Below are 23,992 nucleotides of genomic sequence, written 5' to 3' on the forward strand. Positions count from 1 at the left end.
AAATAAATATCCAGCATTTTCTTTATGCAGCAAGTCATTGGTTCCAGGATAAAAGTTAAAGCCAATATGAAAAGGTGGCATACAAAAAAGTGGATTTTTATTGTGCTTTGTGGTTTGGAATGTAGACTCTTTGAAAATGGTGGTTCTTCAATCTCTTTCTTCTTAACTTTTTTACATTTCCAAGTAGCTAGTCCTCTCTCTCAGTGTTAATTCTATTTTGGGTTTTTATTCTGGGTCCACCATTTACAAGGGAGTGGCCATTGATGAAGTCAGCAGTAGAATGTATTGCTAGCTTTCTGTGTTATTTAGGTTGACAATGAAATAAAAGGAGCTTGAGAGAAAGAGAGGTGTGAAATAATAGGGTTTTTTCACTCAAATACCAGGAAGTTGGTCTCATTTCAAGTACTTTATTATTTTATTTTAAAAGTTATTTTAATGATGAAAGTATTGGGTGAATATATGCTCACTGTAAGCAACCCCAATACATACAGCCCGGTGGAATGAAAGATACAGTTTCTCCCTTGTCACCACCCTGCCGCTGCCTTCCCCTCAGTGTAATTTCTCTCTTTAGGTGACCACTACGAGTCTATCCTCCTGACCTTTTCCCATGCACTGCAAATACACATAGATGCATATACACGCACACAGTTCCTTTAAAACAGAAATAGGGTCACGTCTCTATATTATTTTGATTTATCATCATTTAAGTATTCTCCCCTTGATGAATAAGTATGTTGATTTCTGTTTCTTTGCTTGCACAAACAAAAAAAAAATGCTGCAGTGAACATCCGTGTGTAGATATGCCAGTATTTCAAAGAACCAATTCCTTGAAAGGGAATTCCAAGTCAAAGGGTATTGTACATTTTAACTTTTCAAAAATATCTCAAATTGCCTTTTAAAATAATGGTGCCAATTTATACTCCTAACCACGTTGTGTGAGAGGAACATTTGTTAGGACAAATTTGAGGTAGAAGGACCATCAAAGATTATGAGTGGTGGCTTACTAATTGGTATGGCCCTTTGAGCTGTGAATTAAGTAATTCACGTCAAAACACATTAAAATATTTGTATTTTTTTAACTGTGAAGTTCATGCTGCTGACATTATCCTAAAGTAATAATTTAAAAGAAGAAATTCTTTATGTATAAAGATGTTTACTGAAGGATTATCTATAATAGGGAAAAGTTAGAAATGAATTCCATAACAAGAAGGGGATGTTTATGTCCATTATGGTACATTATGTCAATGATTTAAGCAGCTATTAAAATAGAGACTTATGCTTATGTAATAGCATAAAAACATAAATAAAATGTAGAATATATGCTGTAATTAAAATCGTATGACAATACTTTCCTTGTGTTTGCCTTGCACCCACCTTCAGGTGCTTCAGTGTATTTCAGAGGCAAAAAGTGGGTCCCCACAATTGCCCATGATTTTTCTGGTGGATCAGTGAATACAGCTGACCTTAATGCCACCCAGAATATAGTAAATCCCCCTTGACATTCTCAGCATTCCTGTCTTGATTCATTGGGGGTTTGCTGGGATTCCCAGGAAGAGTGGAGCCTTTGTGGGCTGAGCGTAGAAGGAACTGGTGGCAGGCAAATTAGACGCTCCACGACAATTCAGGGATGAGGGCAAGCCACTGGATGCAGAGAACCTGAAGGTCTTCCATTATCTTGAGGAGCGTTCCTTGAGTTTCTGGTATGGATGGGTGGTACATGGATAGTGAGAATCTAGAAAGGAGCAAATGATACCTCCTGCTAAGATGCTCCGTTTTGAAGGCAGGTGCCATTTGGTATACTCCTTGCATTTTGCTTTGACCTGCTAGAAGGCTGTCTGGAAACCATTTTATGTGGTGAGTAGATACTGGTGCTCTCCTAAGATACTAGTGGTACTGTGGTTGGGATAGGTACTGTCATAGGGAAAGACATCTAATTAGTGGTAAAAAGGGGAGTTCTGGGTAGAGGAGTGCTCTGGACTATTATAGGCAAATTCTGAGATAGTAAGATAGAGGATCCATTCATTATCATCTCCAGGAGGTGAAACCAGTTATTCCGTAGTAGTACCTCAACTGATACTTTTTTTTTTTTTTTACCATATAATCAGTGTCATTTTTTTAATGACCTAAAAAGCTGTTATTCATGCTGACATTTAAAAAAAAAAGATTCACAGTTGGAGCAATAATTGGTCTGTTCATGAAGGTAAAACATCTCATTGACATAAAAGATGTGGACAGACATCTGGCGCTGGGCACGAGTGTTCCCCACCCCTGGGCTGGTCATAAAGAGCTAGTGCGAGATTTCCCAGTGATGTTCAATGTTGGCTGCAGAAGTCCTTGGATTCTGGGGTACCATCCTCTGGTAGGTACCTGTTTGCCAGTGATAGCATTCAGTAGAAGTAACCAAAAGCCCAGTGGGGTAATCAAAAGTTCTATAGATTGTGTTCAGAATTTTGAAAATATAGAAACTCTCCCTCAAGTTTCCTAACATGGAACTTCCTGTGCCAACAGCATGGTATTCTGGTTTCCAAGCTAGAGAACTGAGTTGCCTAACTTAGATTCTGGAAACAGAAGACTCTTCTTGGCAATTACACATTTTTCTAACACCAGAAGGCATTTAGTCAATGTGTCAGTTTTGTGTATTCTTAGTTTCATGAAATTCTAGTGGGTTATATCACATGAGAGGGTATCGAAATTAGTTATTGTATATTTTAGAACTATTTTGATTATCACTGTGCTTTCAGAGTTACAGTTTTTTACATCAAATGAAGTCTCAGAAAATTTTATGAAGTTACTGTATCTCTGAAAGTGACTAAAATTCAAGTTATTTGTACAGTTTCCTTAGAATATATTTGTTTCACGTGGTGAGTGTGCTGCTTGTTCAGCTCTGTGCTTTTTATAGTGCATCCTTTTGGATGTATTATTCTCCTTGTGTGACCTTGTGTTTCTGTCATTTCTGTGATGTGTGTTCTGTGCAGAAGCTGGTTGGTTAGAAGTGTGTGCTAACACTTGGTGGCAGAACAGGACCAGTTTCAGATCAAACGAGCATCTTCCTGCGGATCTAGATTCCTCCAGGAGTAAAGGTTTCATGGGAAGATCAGTTGTTTTTAAGCATAAATTATTTTCTGAGCTTCTTAGATATCTTTCCTGATTTGTGCCTCTTTTCAAGTTACTGACTCAGCACTTAACTGTCAAAGCTGTGGTTTATTAATCGGCAGCTTCTTGCTGCAGCTTTTCAGAGTCAGACGATGAGAGAACTTTAGAAGAAAGAAATGATGACCTTGCAAATTGTTAGCTACTACTTTCACGTAGACCAGTTTGTTTTGAGTGCACATAACCCAGGTGGAGGGGTGGTTACTGGACCATATGATGGTGGGTCGAGGGGAGGGGGGAAGTGGATATAGGCAGGCATCAGTAGGAGTGACAATGGGAACTGGGAAAAGAGAGTGCATGGTGAAAATTCTGTTCTGATGGTGCAGTTAACGGGAAACCCAGGCCTTGAATTATTCAGTGATTGAATATACAGGACCAAGACTGTACTTAAAAATTTCTACACTTTAGATTGGCTACATATCAACCTTCCTCTACACCTGTCGCCAGCCAGGAGCCCCTACTGTCATCTTTCCTCACCACCCCTCCCCCCATTATTTACTCTTATATATCTATCAGGTAGCACATTTTCTCAGGATTTTGTTAACTGGTCTGGTACAACTTGGCTGCCACTCACTTTCTTGGGTCTGCATGATAAATGGGCCCTTATAAACCATTTCAAAACTCAACAGTCCTAGACTATTCCTTCTCGAAGGAGTGTCTGTAATAAATTTGAAGGAGAATGAGTCTTCTTGTTTTAGCTCCGTTGTTTAGCCCTGGGCAAATCTCATACCTCTCCTGACCTCTGTTTACTCGCAGTGAGAGGAGGAACCTGGTCTCGATGACTCTTGACTCCTGTGCTATTCTGAAATTTCTATAAGGTAAGCATTTTGACCAAATAGGCTAATTTGGTTTCACATAGAGAATTTTTTTCTAGACTGTAGATTGGCTTTCTTGTGTGCATGGAAGGAGAATGACAGAAAGGAGAAAGGTCTTTACGTCTTGATAGGAAGACGTTGGCATTTTAGATGTGAATCTTTCCATCTTTCTTCTTGAAAACCTACAGAGCAATAAAGACAATGGGGAAAATATCACAAACTACATCTTTAGTGAAAGGAGGAAATAGAGAAATTGGTAATTATCAAATTATGTGCAAGTGCGGCCAGAAGCAACTGGGCCAGCAGGACTTGCATGAGAAGCTACTTCAGGGTGGCGAGGACTACAGAGTGAGGAGCAGACCTCTGGTGACAGATCTCAGAAATCACTAGCAAATTGTCATTTCCAGAGGGTGAGGGCTCCACTGTAAGAAGGCACAGAAAGTGTGAGAGGGGGCCCGGGGAGATGGAAGCACCAGCTCTGAAAGGGAGGGGAGGGCCTCTGTGGCAGAGAAGGAACTCAGGGCTGGTGGTCAAAGGCACAGCCGGCCGCCTTTCACGTGGCCCGTGTTTTAAGGAGTGGTCCATCACTGTAGCAAGAGAGAGGCCTGTGAGACTGTCCTGCATTTCCTTCACCCCAGCCCTCAAGGCCACGTTAGATGCCCTGGGTATCAGTGAGCCTTTCTTATTCCAGACAAAAGCTTGTTTCAAAAATGTGCTTGGTACAAGATAAAGCAGGCTGTTTCAGTGACCCATTTCTCAATCTCCCAATGCCAAATGACTTAATTACTCACAGTTTTTAGTGGTTTTTGAGTCTCTTTTCATATTACCAGGTACACTTAGGCCAAAGGCTAGGGTATGGAATTCTCCTTGGATTTTTCTTACTTAAAAATCAGTAATTAAACAAACACAACACATCTCTTTTTAATGGTTTTTCAAAATTAAAAATTCAGTGAAATCTACTGTGAGATGAAATTGTAATTTCTTCTGAGATATTCTAGGTGTTATTAGTCAACTGTGTCATCTAGTGTGTGTCAAAGAGCACTATTTAGAACACGTGACTTCACTTATGTTTCTCATACATTTTTCAACTTCATGCTGTTGTGTTGTTTAGTTTATTTCCATAGAAGGTAACAATTGGAGATTGTTAAATATCCTATTCAACAGTTGGAGATATTTTTTAGCAGTTGGAGATATCCAATAATATTGGAGATATTGCTAAACCAGATGTTCATTTGAAATCTTTTAGTACATTATACACCTTTAAAAATTAGCATATGAGAAATAATAAGCAGAAAGCATTTTAAAAGGATTGTAGAAACTGACTAATGTTAGAATAACAAATGATTCCTGGTTGACCTTGATTCTATTAGAGATTTTGAAAATTTTGAAAACCCTAGAATAAATGACACAGCAAACCTAATATTAAATTGGTGCAAAGTGGAATGGAGATTTGCAACAAATATTTTCATTAATGTTTCCTGAAATTTTTCTCTTAGGGTTTTATGTGAGGCAAGGATTCTGTGATCAGATGAATGTTAGCAATGATAGGTTCAGTAAAATGAATCTGATCCTTTATTTCAGGACTTCTTAAGATCTCTGAAGTGCTTATGTTTACTGTGAATCTCGAGAGCTTATGACAGTGAAGGTTTATTTCTTTGCTCACAGACATGGTCACGTGTGGCACTGCTCCACATTGTCTTTACTCAGGACCTTGGCTGGACAGCCTTCTTCTGGGAGCTTGCTGGTCTTTTGGCAGAAGAAAAAGAGAGATGGTGAATCACAAGCTGATTCTTAAAGCCTCTGCTAAGAAGTGACACGCATCAGTCCTGCTCACATTTTACTGGCCATGTTACGTGATCCCTTCGGAGTTCCACAGAGCAGGGTGTATAATTCTCTTGAGGAAAGGGACACCACAAGGAGGGGCAGTGAATACTTTGAATAGTTACCTAGTCTACCTCAGCGTTGTTTCGCAAATGTACTTGACCAGCAAGTCCTTTGTTCATCAGCCATCTCGTAGTACGAGTGTTTGGCAGAACGTGGTTCAGGAAGTGCTGATCTTGATAATTCAGGCTCAAATGATATTTTTGCTTCAAACATCCAGACTTGCTGGACACTTTTACTTATTTTCTAGCATTTGTATCCACAGGCAAAATTCTGGTTTAAATGTAACTTAAGAAACAGAGTTTTAGAACTGGTATTAAAAGATGCAATAACAAAGTATTCAAATTAAAGTTGCATGGGTTTGCCTTAACTAAATTAAAATATGAATTTTCTATCTCGACTGTTACCATAAGTAATGGGAAAAGTTTTTTCTCAAGTCATTTTTAGACATTTTGAAACCTCTATTAAAGTCATTTTCCTAGTCAAGGACAGAATGAACATAATGATCTTGTGGGAAACTGGCAGGCCTCACAGTGGATAGATTATGGTTAAAGGCAAAATTGAACATGCAGTCAAGAAAACTTAAACTTTATTCCAGAATAGTGTTGATACAGAATTAGCTTGTTTAATAAGTGATAGTAGCTAATTTCCAACCCACCTGGATTGTCACATAAAAGCAAACCAGCTAAAATTATTTGGGTGGCAATAAAATTTTCTGTACCATTAGAAAGGGTGGCCGAGCTCACTGGCCAACCAGCTCTTGTTAATTATAATGAACTGCATAATAAAAGAAGGTAAAGTTATAATTTCCTTGAGAGCTCCACTTAGATTTGAGGGGAAACTAAGATTGTGACCCAAAACCATAACTAGTTTACATTGGAATTATACTTCCATTCGTAAATATGAGCTGATTTATTTTGACCATTCATGAGAATCTTCTCTCCAGGAGAGGTACCTTAAATAGAATAATACTAATTCTTTGAATTACTAAATTGCTCAGTTCTCTTTCTATTGGTTACTTCGGTAAATTAAGGGAAAAAAATGTTATTGACCTCTTTGCGAGGGCCAAACTTCATATTATCTGTGGTTGAAGACCTAGCAAAGTCGCCCGTGTCTCCTAAGGGGCTAGCTGTGCTTGGCTACGGGAACTCCAGCTCGGTTCCTGCAGTAAGTGGTGTATCTCCAAAACCTACCTGAATGGCACATTTCTGATTGTTGGCAAAGTTTGTGACACCACTTTGGAGCCCCATCTTTAAGGCCTTCCACATACACTGTCTCTTTCCACTGCCCTCAAACTGATGGCCAGAGTATGAAAGTACCTCTCTTCCTTCCTTGGGGACTGCCTTCCCTACAGCTGAATTTGATTATAATATTTTGTTATATAACTTCATTTAGACCAGAACATTTCTGTCATAGTAATTTCATGTTTGGCTTCCAGTACTACCGTGGGATCTTAATCAGCCATTACCTGGGAAAATGTTCTTGGTGACTCCCTCTACCAGTCCTGCACATTAGCTACTTCCTCTCTCTGTTCATACTCACTCCATTTTTCATGACTTTTTCCTCTTGGCTTCCATCTTCCTCCTCACTCTCCTTGACCTACCCTGAGAATCAGAGAATGGTAAACTGAGTACTTTGGGCTCTTGGACTTCCAGCGCAAATATCTCTAGAACTTAATTTGATGGAATTAAGTTGGGGGAGTGGTTATCTGGGCGTAAGCTGACTGGATAGGGAAATCATGTCAAACATACTTCTCAAGAGGTTCTAACTTTCTATCACAAGTATTCCTACTGGCAGCCGCCTAAGATGTACAAGGTGGGGTGGACATGGAGGGGATGGTGTCAGGTTTGGCTGGTCTAGCTTTCCTGGGGCCCTGCCCACTATGATAGCACATACTAGGAATAGCAAAAAGAGGAATATGCTAGTGTCTGTAATTTTTTGCATACTATCATCCTAAGATCCCAACTCCTTGCTTCTTGTCAGCTTTCCTATTTTTAACTTTTTTTCTGCCTACGAAACCCACTGCTTATATGATTAGTCTGGAAGTGCTTCTTGAAATTTTGAAAAGATCCTCAGTTTTTAAAATCTCTAAAAGAAAAGGCTGTGTGAAGATTACTGGCAGGTCTGATATCTTTTTTTACTGTGCTACTTTTTTGGAAGTAATATGTAATCTAATATTCATAGATATATACTGACTCTGAGTCCATTAGAAAAATGATGTAATCCCTGTAATTCTGTGTTTCAAATGTATACCAAGAGGAGAGTTCACACTTAAATATTTGATTAAGTTTGAGGTGTGGACAAAAGATTCTAATTGCATGTTATATATAAAATCATTTTGCAGAACAATGTGTGTCATATTAAAAAAGAAAGTCTTTGGATATATTTCTTGCTCTACCTGGAGAGAAACATTCATTTTGAAATTGGTTTAAAGGCTACACATGATTCCTGGGTCATATGTTTAATAACTGTTCCATATCTAATTATTGTTTTTTTCCTACCAAACTCTCTTTTGTCTAGCATGATATCTAAGGAACATGTCCAACCAAATAAAGTGCAAAGGCTTGTATCATTGAGCACCTTTCTTCCTTGTTCCATTTCCTAACCAATAGCATGCTCAATGTGAGTCTTAGTGCCCACTTTCTTTCCCACTCCCTCATTCAGTTCTTGTAACATCCTTGTTGGGACCCTTTCCTCTGTTAGGTAGGGGCTTCTCTCCTAAGGGGTGTGCAGGGAATATGCCAGGGTGATTGAAAGAGGATGAGTTAGCTGAAGTACGGTGTTCTGTTCAGATTGGGGAGTGGGGGAAAGGAAGGAAGAATGTTGATGGGAGGGGCGTCAAGGGAATTGATTAGTTCATAAGAAAGTGAGAGAAGAAGCAAGTGCCAGATGCAAAGGAGCAGGATGAGCTACAAAAATGCTCTAGGACTTTCTTGTTTAACATTCCAAGGCTAAGCATTCGTGATGTCTGTGGATGCATTTAAAAAATTTTGCCAATGTACAGTCTCTTCTACACTGCCTGGGTATTTAACTCTCATTTGGATGGCATCTGAGGCTACAGTTAAGTCTGAAGTTTTGTCTATAGATAATCTAACCAATTTAGGTGAAAGGCTCCACGCTTTAGACCTCTCGGCTGTAAAAGCAGAACACGTTTGGTGATAATGTAAGTATGTCACAGTATGTAGGCCAGTGTTGTAGGACAAGCTAAAATTATTCGTTAGGATTTTTCTGTGAGCTTATTTCTGAATGGTCTTCTGCATAACAGTTTCACTCTTCGCTTTCCTGGTTGCGATCTTGAGAACTTTGTACACCGGTGGCTTGCTGGCATTACTGGTTTAATGTTGCGAAGTGTTGATTAGAAGGGGAAGCCATTGCAATGAAGGAGGAAAACATCTTAGAATAAGTTGTCAGTGTATAGACCATATTTGGTGAGAAATTTTGAGGTGGGGGATATTTTAATTTTTCTAAATAATATTTTTTTTAAAAATTGGCACCTGAGCTAACAAATGTTGCCAGTGTTTTTTTTTTTTTTCCCTGCCTTTTCTCCCCAAATCCCCCCAGTACATACTTGCATATTTTAGTTGTGGGTCCTTCTAGTTGTGCTATGTGGGATGCTGCCTCAGCGTGGCCTGATGAGCGGTGCCACGTCTGTGCCCAGAATCCGAATTGGCAAAACCCTAGGCTGCCGAAGCGGAGTGTGTAGACTTAACCACTCGACCACAGGGCTGGCCCCAAGGTGGGGGATATTTTATGTTTTATCTTTAGTTTATAGAAATAAATGGTCATGCTGGTGAAGTCAAGAGAACATGTCGTTATTTGCTCCAAAAAGCAAAATATTAGGAAAACAGCTGTGATAGGGAGGAGTGGGTTGTAGCTTGTTTATGTGAGTGACCACAGGACTGTGCTGAGCCAGGAACACAGCTGGAGTTTGCTCAAGGGGAGTTGAGAGTCCAGCAGAGATTGAGCTGATAGGAAACATTCTTGGATGCCTCCTTTAGGACACCCTTTCTTTGTTTCCGTAAGAATGAGGAAAGCCACATGCAAATATAATAAAGTTATATGGCCAAACTGCACGTGATCTCTCATTCTAAACTTGAGAAGGCTTGCGGAGGAATTGAGAGGGGGTTTGCTAAGTAGACCAAGAATGAGCTTATGTGGGAACAGACTGTATTGTAAATAAAGGTGTTGTAATGTTCCAGTACTTACTGTGTTGAGCCTGCAACCTTGAGTACTTCTTGGGTACCGTGGACCTGTTATCTCTGGTTAAGATGTCATTAGTCAATATAAATAAACTAAAGTAAATAAACTAAATGTGAACCGAAGCCATGTTTCTTCCTCTGTTCTGTTTGATGCCAGCACCTCATGGAAAGAAACTCCAGGCCCAGGAAGCGAAACAGCATCTTCTCTTTTATGAAGTGGCTTTGGTGAAGTAGCTTATGCTGTGAGGGGTTGCTTGTCACCGTCGCTCTGTGACTGCTTTCCTTGCCAGTTGATGCCACAAGAGCAGCTAGCTCCTCTCAAAGCGGTAGGGTAGGTCGAAGGAGTTGTCAGCAGTAGATTAAAAACATGTAGCTCTGGCAGCTATGTTTTTACTTATTATTTGCTGAAAGGTGTAATATTGTAAATGTTGGATACAGTGCTAGGGTAAAGAGTTTCTACTTTTTCTTTCTCTAAAGCCGCAAGATTAAACAAGGCACTAGTGCTAAAAGGAAGTTTATAAATAGAGAGATTAAGGACATGGTCTACCTAAATAACCCCACGGTGAGCTGTGTAGATGCTCCAGCGTAAAGGAAAATGAAGAATTGAGAAATACCGTATTTTCAAATAAAGAACTGGTTTAGAAAACGCAGACAATCTCTCCAGTATTTTACTTGATTATTTGGATATTCACAGTACAAGAAGAGTTCTTTCTAAATGCTGGATTATTGTTGGATAATTGTTTCTGTGTATAAGTAGCATCTGTGAATTCTTACCTCCCTCTATGAAACTCATTTACTATGGACATATAATTATCACTTGATTTATTAATAGCAATACGGCATATTAAAGGCAGGTATTTTATTTATTTATTTATTTATTTATTTATTTATTTTTATTGAGTTATTGATAGATTACAATCTTGTGAAATTTCAATTGTACATTAATGTTTGTCAGTCATGTTGTAGGTGCACCACTTCACCCTTTGTGCCCACCCCACCTTTCCCCTGGTATCCACTAAACTGTTCTTAGTCCATAATTTTAAATTCCTCATATGAGTGGAGTCATACACAGATTCTTCTCCTCTCGCTGGCTTATTTCACTCAACATAATTCTCTCAAGGTCCATCCATATTATTGCAAATGGAATGATTTTGTTCTGTTTTGCAGCTGAGTAGTATTCTATTGTATATATGTACCACATCTTCTTTATCCATTCGTCTGTTGCTGGACACTTAGGTTGCTTCCACGTCTTAGCTATTGTAAACGGTGCTGCAATAAACATTGGGGTGCATAGGACTTTTGGGATTGCTGACTTCAAGCTCTTTGAATAAATACCCAGTAGTGGGATGGCTGGATCGTATGGTAGTTCTATTTTTAATTTTTTGAGGAATCTGCATACTGTTTTCCATAGTGGCTGCACCAGTTTGCATTCCCACCAGCAGTGTATGAGGGTTCCTTTTTCTCTGCAACCTCTCTAACATTTGTTGCTATTAGTTTTAGATATTTTTGTTATTCTAACGGGTGTAAGGTGATATCTTAGTGTAGTTTTGATTTGCATTTCCCTGATGATCAGCGATGATGAGCATCTTTTCATGTGCCTATTGGCCATCCGTATATCTTCTTTGGAGAAATGTCTGTTCATGTCTCCAGCCCATTTTTTGATTGGGTTGTTTGATGTTTTGTTGTTGAGTTGCGAGAGTTCTTTATATAAAGGCAGGTATTTTAAAATGCTAGGGATTCCCAAAGTAATTTTCACATTGGTTTTAGAAATATGACAGTACATATGATTATATCTTAAGAATGATTAATATTCTTAGAATTTTAATATTTTAAATAGTGAAGAGCTTGAATATTATCTTTCTATTCTTTTCAATTTATCTGTGTTCTCCACTTATCCTGAATCTGAAACCAAGCTCTACCTCTTACTAGCTGTGTGTCCTTGGTAAGTGACCTAATTTCTCTGTGACTCAGTTTCCTTATCTGGGGATGACAGTGGTACCAGTCTTGTAGGGTTATTGTGATTATTAAGTGAGTTAATAGAAGTTCTGAGAGCAGAGCCTCTACATAGTCAATACTATACAAGTATTTTTTATTATTGTCATTATAGAGATGATAGAAAGCATCATTTTTTCGGATTGGTCCAAAACAATGAGCAAAGTACCAATATCTTTTCTATTTTCCATCACTTCTTCCTTTTCCTATCTAAATTTACTAACAGACACGAGGCAAGGTGTCAGGGGCTCAGCCAGGCAGGAAATGGGCATGCCAGACAGGGGGCCCTGGCAGAGCCCAGCCCCGTAGGCTGACCCAGAGTGGCAGGAAGAGGAGATGGAGGGCTGCCAGGCAGTTCTCACTCGGGTCGCTGGGCCTGGATCTGAAGTCACCAGGCCTTTCCAGGGCCCGTTGGCTGGTGCAGTGAAGACTCCTTTATCCATCCCTGTCAAGAACAGGCTTGGGTGGAACTGAGCCTGAATGGAAAGGCTTCCATTATCTCAACCAAGAGGGGCTGACGGAAGAGCAGCTAACAAGGAGGTGATCAAGGAGTCTGTCCCAGGAGGAAGATGGAAACTAAATAGTGCAAATAATAGCGAAAAATGTCGTTAGGCCAAGAGATGGAGGGGTCATTAAGAATCGTAACGTAAGATGTGCTCCTGAGAAGTCCCATGTCAATATATAATATTTTTATAGCTTTTAATCACCAATATGTAACTTTTCATGGAAAGTTAAACTTTTCATTAAAAGTGATTATTAAAAATGATTTTAGCTTTTTAACCAATATCGTATCACTAAAGATAGGTAACCTTTTTCCACTTATGAATTGAGTGTCAAAGATGACAATTCCTATTTAGCAGCTAATACCCCAAATGACAAGCCAGTTTGGTTTGGCTCTTAATTTACATTCTGAATTTTGTCATTATCACAGGAAATGTACATTTCTTTTATAACCACTGCATCACAGCAATGAACTATTGGAAAACACAGCAGAGGTACAGGAATGTCAAACTTAGCATCAATAGGACACGTGGTTTCTTTGTCTGAGGTGCAGCCTGTTTATATTTTCATGATGGAAGTTGTGATTATTGTAATAAGTCAAGATAAGAAATTATTTTCTACTATACAAAAGCCTTAATCTTCTTAATAAAACTGGCATTTCATCATTCCTCTGATCACAATAACTTTGTCATAGAAATCAAAGTTGAATAATAACTATTTTATCTTTCCGAACCTTGAATGAATTATTTTCACATTCAGATTGTTAACTGTGAATTTTGGTATTTCGTGGCTCTCTTTACTTCCTAGATTGAAAATAGAATTGGATGCAAAATGATATAAGTCAGCCCTCTTTGATGCATATTAGATTATACACATCATTTGGCTAAATGTAACTGATATGTTGAGTGCTTCCTGGGTAGACAATTTCCATTTCTTATCAGATGCAGCCATTCGATGATTCTAAAAATACTCATCATGCTCTCAATGACATTTTTTCTGTATTGGCTGTTTGGGTGCCAAGTTACAGCCGAGAGAGAAGTTCCTCAGGGTTTCATGGTCCATTGTATCAAAGGTTATCATGTGGCTTTGAACATCACTGATAATTCCCTCTAAACTGTGACTAAAACTAGCCTAAAGGGAAGTGAAACATCACTCATTTCTGGTGATTAATTAATATAGTTGTAAAAGGTTTTTGTTTGATATTTCTTGCCACTAATTTATTGTTTCAAAGTCTGATATCCTGTATTTAACTTCCTATTTTCTCTGTCAATGTTATGTTGCATAATTGATATGTCCATTATATTGGGTACAATTGTAAAGGTGAATGCCTTAAAAACATACCCTGGCGCTGTCAGGTTCAAGGCAAAAATAATTTTCACACACAGTACTAGACAATCACCAAGCATAGTCAGAATTCCAGGGTTGCAACACCCTTAGCATGGTTTTGTTGAAGACAGCCTCCATATTGTTTCTCTACATTTGAAATATTCCCAACTCTCTTAGCCTTTACAGGTCTGACTTTCCTGGCTTTAACCATTTTTGTGATTTTCTTTGAGCTGTCCTAACATGTTAGACCTCTATTGATCTTTAAATGACAAGGTAGCAGGGGAAGAGTCTATGAGGAAGGGAACCAGAGAATAGTTTGGGGATCCAAAATCTGGAAATAATGCTGTCACCCAGCCTTTGTAGCTTTAAAATATAACCTTGCAGGATGATGTCTCTGGGGACTATTTTGGCAACTCAACGGATTCATTCAGAAAGTAGGAGGCTTCTCAGCCTAACCTAAATGGTACCCAATTTTGATGTACTCATTTATTTTCTTAGAACAATAGTCCTTTTGTTTATTAAGAAAGAGAAATACCACCTGCTGCAGCTGGATGGCGAGGCTGATTCAGATAGGTTTTACTAGAAAAGAGATATATTGCCATGGGACAAAGAGCTTGAAAAAAAAAATAAAGAAATATATTGCCAAACAAAAATTCTTCAGAGAGCGAAAATCATATTATATATCAGACAAAACAGAGTCCCATCTATTTCTAGGTTCTTTATTATTGCAGGTGTTTTCTGACCAGGGCATACAATATTAGTGCCTCCTGAGGCCTCATGCCTCTTTGAACCACAGCTCTCTCTATAAATTGAGTTAAAAAATTAATTCCATTTCACTCTCTAGTAAAAATTAACTCAAGATTCTTATTGGAAGTCATCTGTGAAGAATTCTTGCAAAATAGTTGGTGTTAATTTTTGCTAAAATTGAATTACTTAGCCTAAGAGATTAGAGCGATTCTTATGTTTCCCTTATTTCTTATCTTAAAACAGTAATGACATCTTACACAACTGAAATGGGGATTATAGTGGCTAGTCAGTGCTGGCACTGGTCTCTTGAAAACTGAAGGCCCCCCTTTTTCTGCTAAGTTATCACTAATATTCTCCTGTGTGGTCTAAAGGACCCTTCCCCACGCCCACCAACACACACAGATGAAAAATCATTTAAAAGAGAAATAAGAATGGTCAGTTTCCATTTACTCAGAACTTTTAAAAAAAATTTCTGAGATCTCACCTCTCCTGAAATTATTCCGTAGGGGCCAGCCCCGTGGCCAAGTGGTTAAGTTCGCGCCCTCTGCTGCAGGCAGCCCAGTGTTTCATCAGTTCGAATCCTGGGCACGGACATGGTACTGCTCATAAAGCCATGCTGAGGTGGCGTCCCACATGCCACAACTAGAAGGACCCACAACGAAGAATATACAACTATGTACCAGGGGGCTTTGGGGAGAAAAAGGAAAAAATAAAATCTTTAAAAAAAAATTATTCCCTAAATTTCACTAATGATAATTAGACACACACACACACGCATTTTAGTATTAACTGTATTTTGGTGTTTTAAGCACTTTTATAAAGTCGCTTGTTTAGTCTGTCTGACACTCTGAGGTAGGTGCTCTTGCTAACCTCCTTCTTCAGGTGGGGAAACGGCAGTGAAACCACATGGCTGAAGTGGCAGAGGCAGGGTTGGAACTCACATTCTGACTGCCCCTCTGCGTTGTGCTCTGCCGGCTCTCTCGAGGCGTTCTGCTCCCCATAGCAAAGGAAACCCACTCGGTTTCATTCTTGCTGAACTGTGAATGAACAGCATTTGATGTTGTTAGCCATCCTCTTCTTGAAACTCTCCTCCTTTGCCTTGATGACAGTTACTTACCGAGCCCTGTCCGTGTGGAGCACTGTCATCGGCACTGAGGATATTTCAGTGAATAAAACTCAGGCAAAAATCCTGTCCCATGCGGAGCTTACAGTCTAATGGGGAGAGACGGAGAATGACAGACAATGACAAATAAACAGAATAAAGTAAGTTACACAGTATGTTAGAAGACTGTAAGTGCTGTGGAAAAATAGACATAAATGGGTACAGAGAGAAGGGTAGAGAGGGTTGGGGACTGCCTCTGGGGCAGGAGTAGGAACCAAGAGGGGTGGTCAGGTGAGGCCTTGTTAAGAAAGGACCATTTGAGCAAGGAGTGAAAGGAGGTGGGAGATGGGCCTGGGCATCTCTGGGGGAAGAACGATCAGGAAGAGGGAACAGGCAGGGCAATGGCTTGGAGGTGGGCTTGTGCCTGACGTGGTCAAGGAAGAGCGAGGAGGCAGGGAGCGGGAGAGGGGAGAAGGGGAAACCCGGGAGACCGGGTCGGAGAAGTACGAGAGGGCAGAGCAGGACCTCACGGCTGGGCTGCGCTGGGGCATCTGGCTCTTCCTTGGAGAAAAGGGCGACCCTGTGTAGTGTTTTGAGCAGGGGAGCGGCCTGATCTGATGTGTGTTTCGTAGGCTCACTGGCTGTAGAGGAGGCGGAAGTGGGAGAAGCGGCAGCTGTGGGATAATACTGGGCGGCTGCGGCAGGAGGGACTGGTGAGGACTGGATGTGTTCTGAAGGAACAGCACCACGATTTGACTGGAGGTGGGGCTGAGAGAAAGAGGGGAGTCAAGGATGACCCCAGGGCTCTCCGCCTGATCAGCTAGGATGGAGCGACTGTTGACTGAGATGGGAAAGTCTGAGGGGAGCAGTCAGGAAAGATCAGGAGCTCCGTTTGGACACAGAGCAAAAACGTGTATCAACAAAAACGTGTTAAGTATAATATTAAAAATCAAGAGCAACCTAAATGTCCAATTGTAGAGAATTGGAAGAATAAATTATGGTATCTCCATACAGTGGAGTAGTATGGAGACATAAAAATGTTTTGTACGTCTATGTATTATTTATTGATGTGACGTATTACATGAAAAGAAAAAGCTGATTATCACAGTATTCAGGGCATGACCACATTCCTATAAAAAAGACGAAAGGGCTTTTTTTGCAAAGGAGAAATAAAATACATAACAAAATTATAGTAGTACGAGTTTGGGGTGATTTAATTTTAATTTTTTTGGTTTTATATCTCTGAAATTTTTTTGTAGTAAATTTTCATGACTAAAAAGGGAAAATATGTATTCTAATTACATTTTAGCAAGATATATAAATATACTCTGAAAATAATATATATGCACAGTAAAAGACTTGAAGGATGTACTCCCCAGTGTTAATGTATGCTACATAAATAGCAGGGTCATAAGTGATTTTTATTTTCTTTTTTCTAGATTCTTCATATTTTCAACTTTTTAACAAATGGCAAGTATTGCCAGGGTAATATAAAAAAAATTATAAATTAAAAGGAAAAGTTCACACATGGCCAGCCAGTGACCTTGCCCTGTGAAGTACTGTGCTGCCATCTTACAGACTGTTTTGGGTCTGAGACTCCATGAAGGACCGCTGTGTAGGAAGGGGAGGGGAGACCTTCTTTCCCAAGTGCTGGGAACCTGCAGTGTCCCAGGGCATTCCTCTGGGATCAGCCAGCAGCCCTCTGCCTGCTCTGAAAAGCACTGAGAGTCAGGAGGGGCAGGTGGAGAAGAACCTGGAAGAGCCACCGACCCTACTCCAATTCAGATAACCTTTACTTGTCTTTCAGACGATTCTCACATAAGGAGTTTCGCAGTTGGATCCATCTTATTGAAACCTTTTACACACTATAAAATGTTAGGATGCTTATCACTTTTTAAAAGTTCACCCATCTCTCCATTGTTGTTGGAGATGATTACTCTGCTCTTGATATCTCAAACTTCAAGTTGATATACTTTATTATTTCTGAAGCTTAAAGTATATGAAGTTTTGAATGCTGTCAAATTTAACCCAACACTCTTTAATGACTTTTTATTAATAGAACTCATCCCAAGCAGAGACTTTAAAAACAACTCTACAACAATTCTGTGGTATCCATTTTCAGATGCCAGTAGGCAGTACTGTATACCAAAACATAATGTCAGGTTTGAAGAACGTGATATAAATATGAACTGGCTGCCTAGATGAAATGACTGATTGATGTGATTTTGTTTTGTCATTTCAAGGGAGTGAAAAAAATAGACCCTGAATTCTATGAAAAATTTATCAGTCACAGATTTGGAGAAGAAGTGGTACATCGCATAGATCTTTGCTCCATGCTGAAGAAAAAACAAAGTAATGGTTATTATCACTGTGAGTCTTCAATTGTGATTGGTGAGTGCCATTTCAAAATTATTTATTATCTTTATTTTTTGTTTCTTTAACATCATTTTTATTTGGCAGATATTTAGGGCTAGTTGTCCTTTTTTTTTTCCTCAATGACATATCCTCCTGAATATTATGCTTTGGAAATCATACATTGAAGATTTTGTAGAACATATTTAGTATTCATATTTATCAGTCAAGATTTTAGTACCTATAGTTTTTATACTTTTGTGCTTGAAATATAATTACAGTGAAGACTTGAAATGTTGATTCAAAATGCATTTCAGTTTAATTTTGTTTCATGAATATGAAGAAAACGTTTTCTCCAGTGAAGGCCTACATGACCACACCATCCACACCAGGCACTGTCATGTCTGCTGCTTTTAATCAGGAATAGAATGTTCCAGGCCAGAAAGTTTCACTCTGAGAAGAGGAAGCCTTTGCAGGTGGTCTGCAAAGATTGAAAACCTGTCCTTCAATTTCTTCCCTAAGGAAAACATGTTTTGAGGGGAAACAAAGATTCATACATAAATGCCTCCATCACCTCTCAGGGAGATGGCATGCAATGAGACAGACTCATACACAATGGTGTTTCCAAGTGGAAAGTGTACACACCAAATGAAGATTTTTTTAACCAGAACAGGGCTATTCCCCATCATTTGTGATGTGAATGTATTTCAAAGGAACCTGATCTGTTGTGATTCAAATTTACTATTTCAAACCAGGCACTATTCTTATAAAATTGTGAGCTTCAAGACCACTCAATTTGTATACTTTTGAAGTAACATGAAAATACTCACAGAAGATAAATACACGTATCTAAATATTTCAAGGTCTTCAACCAAGATAATTTTTGTCCCCATCAGCTTGAAGAAAACAAACCTGTGGAAATGCACATCCTGAAAGAATCTTAATACTGCACTTTATTAAAGCATTTACAAAAATGTTCAAGAGACCCAATTTTATGTCCAAATTCTCACTAGAGATCTTCAGAGAAGTCATCATTTTACCTTCCAAAGATCTTAGCTATGTTAAACAGAAGATATTCAGTATGTCATTTGAACTTTATGTTCTAAAGCATTTCAAGTCTATTTTAAGGAAAATTTTCATGTTTTAAGAATCTCTAAGAGAGCTATCTTCCGTCAAAGCTTTGATGAGGGCCAAGCATTCCTGCTTAGGTTCATTCTAAAAGGCGAAGTTAACCCTTCTTGTGTAACGGAGATTTTGGCTAGCTTTCCATATATTCTCTGTAATTACTTTAGGTCAACCTTGAAAGAGAACTCAGTGCTTCATTGCCTCTCTCACTAAAAAATAAATAAATAAACAAGCAATATGTAGATTTTACTGAGGATGTTGTGGAATAGCTTGCGTCACCTGTACTGCCATGAGGCAGCTCTGCTCAGCTCCCCCCGAATCACTAGGTTCCAGCCACTGGATTTTCTCTTTTATTGCTCTTTTCCAGCTTAGTCTCTAAAATTTCCCTTATTTTAGTCAATTCTTTGGCTTTTTCTGGCAGCTTCTTTATCTCTCACCTTTTTCTAATTTAGAGCATTTTAGCTTCTTTCTAACTCCGCCGATCTTGTATCCCCACACCGATGACTTTAATGTTATTTTTAAAAAATGGGGTTTTGCCTATTATAAATACTCTATTTTTTCTGTCGCATTTTGTGATGCCAATATGAACTTTAAAATAATATCTGCATGTAAAACAATAATTATTGTTATAATTAATTTTAATACACATTAGAGTTCTTTTATTTGCTATGGATAACTATGGAGTTTTTTGATCTTACCTGAGTTTTGTTACAGAGGATATTTAGCAGGATTTGGGACACTATCTTTGTCAATTTCATTTCTTGATCAGATTTAATTGGTTTACATTGATTTAGCCTCTCTTTGATTTGATCCTAACTCAAATTTAGTGTGTGTTTCCTGAACCTTGAACCAGTATTTATTATGTGCATTAATAGAGTGGGATAGATTTCAGATCATGAGATAGTTTGCAGTCAGAGTTCTAGGGTAGAAGTTGGGTTCCAAGGACTCTGGGAACCTCCTGGAATTGTTCATAAAACTTTATATATAGGGACATGTGAATTTTTCTGGGGAGAGAATTTGTTTGATTTCCATATTTCCTATCTCTTAATTTGTTAATGGCACATTCTTGGAGAGTTCTAGATTCCAAATCACTGATGTTCTTTTCAACTGTCTCATTCAGGGCATCTTTTTTTGTTTTTTTTTTATCATCAATGACTATATGCTTCACTTCTAAGATTTCCAGTTGATTCTTTTTCATATTTTTCTGTTCTATTCTTTGTCTCACAGGTACTGTTCCTTCATTTATCTCTTGGAGGATTTCAATATAGTTAATTTTTTATGTTCTTTTCTTATTTTTTAAATTTCTGTTTCCTTGGGTATGAATTCTTCTATTTGTTGGGTCTTTTGTGACACTGGATTTCCTCTGGTGCTTTTTAAGTTTTTTCCAGAGTTCATCTTATTGTGCATGTTTCCCTCTTGGAACCCCACATGTGGTTTTGCAGCTGTCTCAGTCCTCGTCCCGCAGGCTTTGCGCTGGGTTAGGAACGGGCAACAGCAAATTATCCTTGTCCATAAAGAGTTGGAGTTTATTCTTGTATCTCTTACCAATTTATGAGCTTTTTTTTAAAGATAATTACTTCTTTGCTATATTGGCTTCAAATATTTTCCAGGTTTTATTTTGCATTTAATTTTGGTCACAAGGTATTTTTCATATTAAATGTTTTGAATTTTTGTTAAATTATAAGTAAATAGTAAAGGTCTCCTGTGATTTCTGTAATTGTTATGACTAAGTCATCTCTAAGCCAAAGATTTGATACATATTCATTCTTATTTTCTTCTTGTTTTTGGTTGTTGTTGCATTTGAGCTTTTAATCGACCTGGTATGTTCATTAATATGATTACTTGGACACAGAGGATTAACGCGGAAATCCAGTTACTAAAAGAGGGTGTGAAGTAGGGATTTAGTGTTAGGAACAGATTTTTATAATATTTTTTACCCCCCACCAACCTTACTGTATATGTTTCAACGATGGAAAATTAGCGGCCTTTCATGTTGTGCTTGACTGGCAGAGGGTTTTTTGTTCATTTGTTTTTCTAATTTGAATAACTTGCCAATATTGGGGTGATTTTATGTAAAAAATGTCTGAGTTTGTGGTGCCTTCTGAACAAGAGGAAGTGTGGCCACCTGATCCCACATTCTTGCCTAGCAGCGATTTCCTGGACGGGCGGTAGGCACACTGGCCCTTTATCACCCTCCTTGCTCTGTTCTTCTTCTTATACAATTTGCTGGACTTGTTGACCCTACCTGCTTGGCTCCCGAATGCATCTGAATTTGGGCCCCCTGCCAGCTGTTGCTGTTACCTGTGCCTGCTGCGCATGTCCAGGCTGAGCGTTTTCCTCTCCGTCTGCTGCCATCGTCCACATTTATGTGGAGAGTTGAGGGAGTTTGCTAGGATATGGAGGCAACATTCACATTTTTAGATATAAGAAAAAGTACTACATTTTAATTCTCTCATAATCAAAACTTTGGGTGATATTATGCCTACTTAATATTGGGCTGCAACTCCTTACAAACCTAACAGCACCAATTAGCTAAAATTCAAATCTTCACGCCCTCCAAAAAAAAAAAAAAAAGGAAAAAACCATTTCTTCCTGGTGGAACAGGAATGAAATATGGGTCAGATAGCCTAGGGTGATGAAAGCTGTTCTCTGTGAGCTACTTACTGGAGTTGAGTGAATTAATTCTTCCCAGGCAGCTATGTTCCATTTATATTTCCTTAGGGAGGGTAATCGACTAAATGACACCCTTTGTAAGATTGATGAGCAATTTAGTGCTTGCGAACACTGGTTTACTTTCACCTGTCAGACATATCTTATAGGAGGCAATGGGGGAATTTGGAAAGGTCTAGAAGGTGCTTTTTTGCAGGCCAGTGTATTTCTTTATAACTTTTGCAAGCAGAGGTGGAAACAATGATTTTCTGGGAATCCCAGCTGTTTTTTTGCTTAATAATAATTATTCATCGTTAATTTACACACGTTATTGAACGTGTACAATGTGTATACTTCTTTCTTGGGTATCATGAGATACAGAGAAGTATAAGACATAGTCCTTAAGAGTGACACAGAGGCACTGGAGAGCTAAGACTACGTCTGAGAAATGGAGAGGGAGGAAGAATAGATGAGTAGGGCTTTGTCCATAACAATAATGGGCTTCGAAAGGTCGCAGTGGAAGAAGCTTATAATTTTACCTTCTAGAAAAGTGTGGGTGTGACGAGTGGCTGGGCCTGGAAAGAATAGGATGAGGCTGAGGAGCAGATAGATGGATAGTAGAGAAAGGATACTTTCCATGAGCAATAAGTATGATTTACAGGGGACAGGAAGCAATGGGTTGGGAAGCAGCAGGAAGGCACTATTAGTGACAGGAGGCGCCCCACAGAGACCGTGGTGGTTGAGCCTGCATCTGGTTAGCTGAGGAAGCTCCAGAGGGGGAGGTTGCCAGGTTTGTGTTTGAGGAGTTGGTGAGGGATGTAGGAAAGAAGATGGGCTTAGTCACACATAGGGAGGCAGTGAATATGTAATAAAGGAGACTGAGTTAGATAGATGTGGGATAAAAAGAGGGTGAAGTTTAATACTCAGCTTAGTGACACACGATTGGATCCTAAAGATAAGACGTTCAGTTAGTTTCTGACTGTAGCACAGAGGTGATAAGGGGTTAGGGTTGGGCCAACCGTTGGCTCAGCTAGAAGCATGCAGGTCTGCAAGGATATGGTGACAGAAGAGGAAAAGAGTCATAGTCAGGTAAGTTGCAATCGTCACAGCTATAGTGACTTCAGTCTGTATCCAGTGCCAAACAAGTCAGGCCAACAAGAAACCAGACTCAGACTTTATGGGCTGAAACACTATGAGAATTCTGAGTGAGTTGAGTCAATGAATTTATTCTCTCCCAGTGTTCCTGCTTTTTGAGACTCACCCTTCAGAGACTTGGGCAGCTTAGACCAATCCTGTCAGTCTTAAAGGCTTGTCCTGGTCCACCCAGGGATTGCCAATCGTTGTATCTAGGTGGTGGTTCAGCCAAAAGGAAAGGACTTTTGGGGTTGCATCTGGGGAGACCCTCAGCTCTGACTTTGGTGTCCTAATTTTCAATACTTCTTTACTCTTAGGGGCCAGGGCAGAGCTCCAGAAGCTCTGGATCTTGCCCAGGTTCAGTGTGTAGGCATGAGGGTCTTTATGGAAGATAATACTGTCAGTGTAATTGACCCACTGGTGGTTGTGTCAGGAAGGGGTGGAGGGAGAAGGAAGTTGACAATTTTTCTTCATTGGGTGAAAGGTATAGCTAGGACAAAAATCTTTGAGCTTTCTAGAATCCTTAAATATCAACCTTTGTCAGATCAATGATACATAATAAATTTTTTAAATGTTTAGTTTGAAAATGTTTGTACTGCTTAAATGCCGTGTGCCCACTCAAAGGTCCACTTAGTGGAGAAACTTACCGGCAATAGATTATGTACTTGAATGTTTATTTTTCTCGTGTGAATCATTTACTTTTTGCTGTAGAAAAATGTGTTTCACTGTGCTTATCTTATGAATGATTTAATGTTCTAATAATTCACAAGGCTACACTTTTGTTGGGTTTTAAATTCTTTTAAAATGTGCTTTAGTTCAGTAGTTCTCAAAGTGTGGTTCATTAGTCCCTTCCCTGTGATACTTTTACGGGTCTGTGAGGGCAAAATTATTTTTATAATAATACTAAGATATTATTTGCCTTTTCTTCTGGGTAACATTTATAGATTATACAAAAACAATGGTGGGTAAAACTGTGTGTGGTCAGTATGAATCAAGGCAGTTGTAGTTAAAATTTTCTT

At 39.0% G+C, this 23,992-nt stretch overlaps 1 protein-coding gene across 10 annotated transcripts in view; it reads left to right on the forward strand.

The window, feature by feature from the left end:
• AKAP7 (A-kinase anchoring protein 7) overlaps nt 1-23,992 on the forward strand; it is a 141,698-nt gene that overhangs the window by 60,883 nt on the left and 56,823 nt on the right. For all 10 annotated transcript variants that reach the window (XM_070223847.1, XM_023651086.2, XM_023651085.2 and 7 more), the window contains one exon: nt 17,957-18,104. In XM_070223847.1, the coding sequence (XP_070079948.1) occupies nt 17,957-18,104 (148 nt within the window). The remainder of the gene's footprint in view (nt 1-17,956; nt 18,105-23,992) is intronic.

This window comes from Equus caballus, chromosome 10 (assembly GCF_041296265.1).
Source record: "Equus caballus isolate H_3958 breed thoroughbred chromosome 10, TB-T2T, whole genome shotgun sequence".
In the NCBI taxonomy this organism is placed as follows: domain Eukaryota; kingdom Metazoa; phylum Chordata; class Mammalia; order Perissodactyla; family Equidae; genus Equus; species Equus caballus.